This window comes from Otolemur garnettii, unplaced genomic scaffold, assembly GCF_000181295.1.
Source record: "Otolemur garnettii isolate 467f Iridium unplaced genomic scaffold, OtoGar3 scaffold00022, whole genome shotgun sequence".
Lineage (NCBI taxonomy): Eukaryota > Metazoa > Chordata > Mammalia > Primates > Galagidae > Otolemur > Otolemur garnettii.
This window is the reverse complement of record NW_003852417.1, coordinates 15,757,573-15,760,507: the sequence shown is the minus strand read 5'-3', so window position 1 is coordinate 15,760,507 and position 2,935 is coordinate 15,757,573. Positions and strand designations below refer to the sequence as shown.

The 2,935-nt window shown below is 33.4% G+C and overlaps 1 protein-coding gene across 1 annotated transcript in view; it reads right to left on the bottom strand.

Annotated features, from left to right (window-relative positions):
- Positions 1 to 841: 841 nt before the first annotated feature.
- LOC111724355 (nuclear receptor coactivator 1-like) overlaps positions 842 to 2,935 on the bottom strand; it is a 186,194-nt gene continuing 184,100 nt past the window's right edge. The window contains exons 9-10 of the mRNA XM_023511817.1: positions 1,211 to 1,390; positions 842 to 942 (exon numbers count right to left, since the gene is read on the bottom strand). Coding sequence (XP_023367585.1) covers positions 842 to 942; positions 1,211 to 1,390 — 281 coding nt within the window. The remainder of the gene's footprint in view (positions 943 to 1,210; positions 1,391 to 2,935) is intronic.

Sequence of the window (2,935 nt, the reverse complement as noted above, 5' to 3'; positions counted from 1 at the left end):
AAAAAAAAAAAATTGCAATCTATTTTGATCTAATAGTGTATTAGAAATGAAATTACTAGCAACCAAAAACTGATAGCTATAGGTAGAGAGCTAGTATGTATAAATTACTCCTATTAAATGCTCTCACTTAAACTAGAGGACACTGATGAATCTCATGTATTTGGATGATAGCAATTATTAATAGATATAGTAGTTTTGCTTGGCTAGTACTTCTGTTAAAAAAATAGTAGCAGTAGTCTTGCTTAGATATAAGTAACATGGTGTTTTTACAATATAGTTTTGTAGTCAATTTCCTATACTCATCAGCATTTAATGGCTACACAGTTTATTCTTACAACCACTATGTAGATATTTATGAGAAAAACAACTTTTAAATATGAAGAAGTATTATTATTTTGCTCTTAACAGAGAACCTTACAGTTTTAGACTATATGATTTTTTAAAAGTCCCATTCCCAAATTTTAAGAGTGCTGTACACATTATCGCACAGCTAAAAATGAACTTTCATCACATAATACTTGGCACATGTATTTTGTAAGAAGTCCCCAGGTGACTGTGACTTCCATTTCCTGGTAAGCCCTGCTACATGCAAGGCCTTTCTTGCACTTGACTGACTTCTTGTCTACTGTCTTCCTCCAGTTCCCAATTTATGGTATTCCTAAACTTAGTTCAGTCTAAGTTTACATAGCAAACTCGTCCACTGTCACACAGTTAACTAATTCTATGTTGATGCCATATTCATATTAGAGCTTCAGTTATGTTTCCATCTGTTCATAAGCTTTCTCCTTCTACATTACCTTGGATAGCCTGAAAAATGCCAATCCCTATTCTCCAATGTTCCCTACACTCTAAACTTGAAACTTTCTAAAAAGCAGAGCTGTTCGACAGTCTGCTGCATCTGGTACATTTCCAACTGGCAGCAGTTAGTTACAGCTCTTATTTCTAGACAGCAAGTTAGTTTGAATTATTTGACATTTTAGTGGGAATGCCAGCTTAAAACTGAGAATTTGGGGGCATATTAAAGGATGATTATAGATGTCAGCAATTTTTTTAAGTATTAAGAAATACGTAGCAAATTGAAAAGCTACTATGATAATATATTAGAGTAACCAATAATATTATCTGAAGAAGGCAGTTTATCAATCCATTACCTGCCTAATCTTTGAAGTCATAGAAAAAGCAGGCACTTTAAAATAATGCTTTGCTTTACCTTCTCCATCCTCTTGAATTGATTTTGGCTGTGACACAGTGAAACACTGCATTACTTCATACCGCTGACAAGCTTCTTGGTTCTCAGTACCCGGCTCATCTGGAGGGTGAATTAGCATCCTGCAGTTAAAAGTATGGCTATTTCGTCGTGTTGCTTCTTGAGGCCATGGAACTCCATTTACTGGGGAAGAAAAATTGATTACGTGCTTGTGGATAAGGTGAAAAAGTATAAACACCAAACATATGAAAGATATAGGTTAAGTCATCCTCTTCTTAATTAGATACTCAGATTAAAAGACCGATCGCTTTAGATCTAACACTATCCTCAGGCAAAAGGACATTCATCTTATTCAGCAGATAAATGTCCACCAATTAGAAAATTATAGTTTCTAAAAAAAAAACTATACATTCTCCTCTCTCAAACACCCTAATTCATTAACAGTCATAAACAAGTTAAAGACAAAAATTAGAAATTACCGTTTTGCTCTCATTTTTAAAGAATTAATGAGCTTTTCCAGTTGTTTCCTGTTATAATTTGGCAATGAAAAAATGACTCAAAACCAGGTACATTGTTAAATAGGAGTGTTAATCTAACAATCACTGATTCTAAAAAATAGGCTTTGTGTGTGTATATACCATTTTAGGGGAGAAGACTCAAAGTTTCTCAAAGGAGTCTGTAACTCTAAAAATATTTATAATAGGTAGAGAGCAATTTTGGTTTCTTGTAACTATTTTTAACCAGCGCTTCATTTAACCAGCACAATGCCATAATGCCTTGACTATAGTGGATGCTTTGTAAGTTAACATATATAAGACTGCTAAAAATGAAATGCTACCTGATTCAGGATAAGAAAATAGAATTCAGTTATTGTCCATGTCTTAAGTAAGAATCATGGTGTGATGAGTCGTGATTTCTCAGTTGCAGTGTCATATTCAAACCATGGTGTTCCTGAGGCAGTGAGAGGGATTTTAAGACCATGGTGTTCCTGAGGCAGTGAGAGGGATTTTAAGACTGCCGTCTTATTGTTCCCAAATGTTTTCTACCTTAAACTCTCCACTGACTCACCTTCTTTTTTCTTTTGTATCATCACTTTATAATTAGTAGAGGAAATAAATCATGGAAATAAACCTACAGTAGAGTCTTGGGTTCTGCTATTAGCTAGTTGTAAAGTCTGTGTTAATTAATCTTTGATTCTCAGATGCCACATCTTCAAAATAAAGGGATCTACTATATTATCTCTAAAGTCATTTATACTGTAACACTCTATAATAAATCACATTAAGACCCCCTTTATACTATATTCAAACATCAAACCAGTGACTTTAATAGAAACTGTAATTTCAGGCCTCCAGTTATCATAGATACACTATTACTCTTTTCAAAGAAGAAATAAAGTTTCTATTCCACTGAGGAAATAATTTAGAAAATTATTATTAAAATGCTATAAATGGCATTTTATATGCAAATTTGTTTTAGTTACATAGAATTTCTGGCCAGGCTTCCCCTCCAACTTTTGGAGTAAATACAGGCTAAAGTGAAGGAGGAAAGGGGGGTGGAATTCATATAAAAGTAACAAATTCATTTATTTGGTAGAGCTATCTCATGCACTAAATAATTCTTAGGAAAATTCTCCAAGTAAAGTAAATAGACCCTGTGATAAAAATTATTTTGTTTGTGGCTTGGTTTGAATGTTCACCCTGACCTATTCATTTTTTTTTTTTTTTT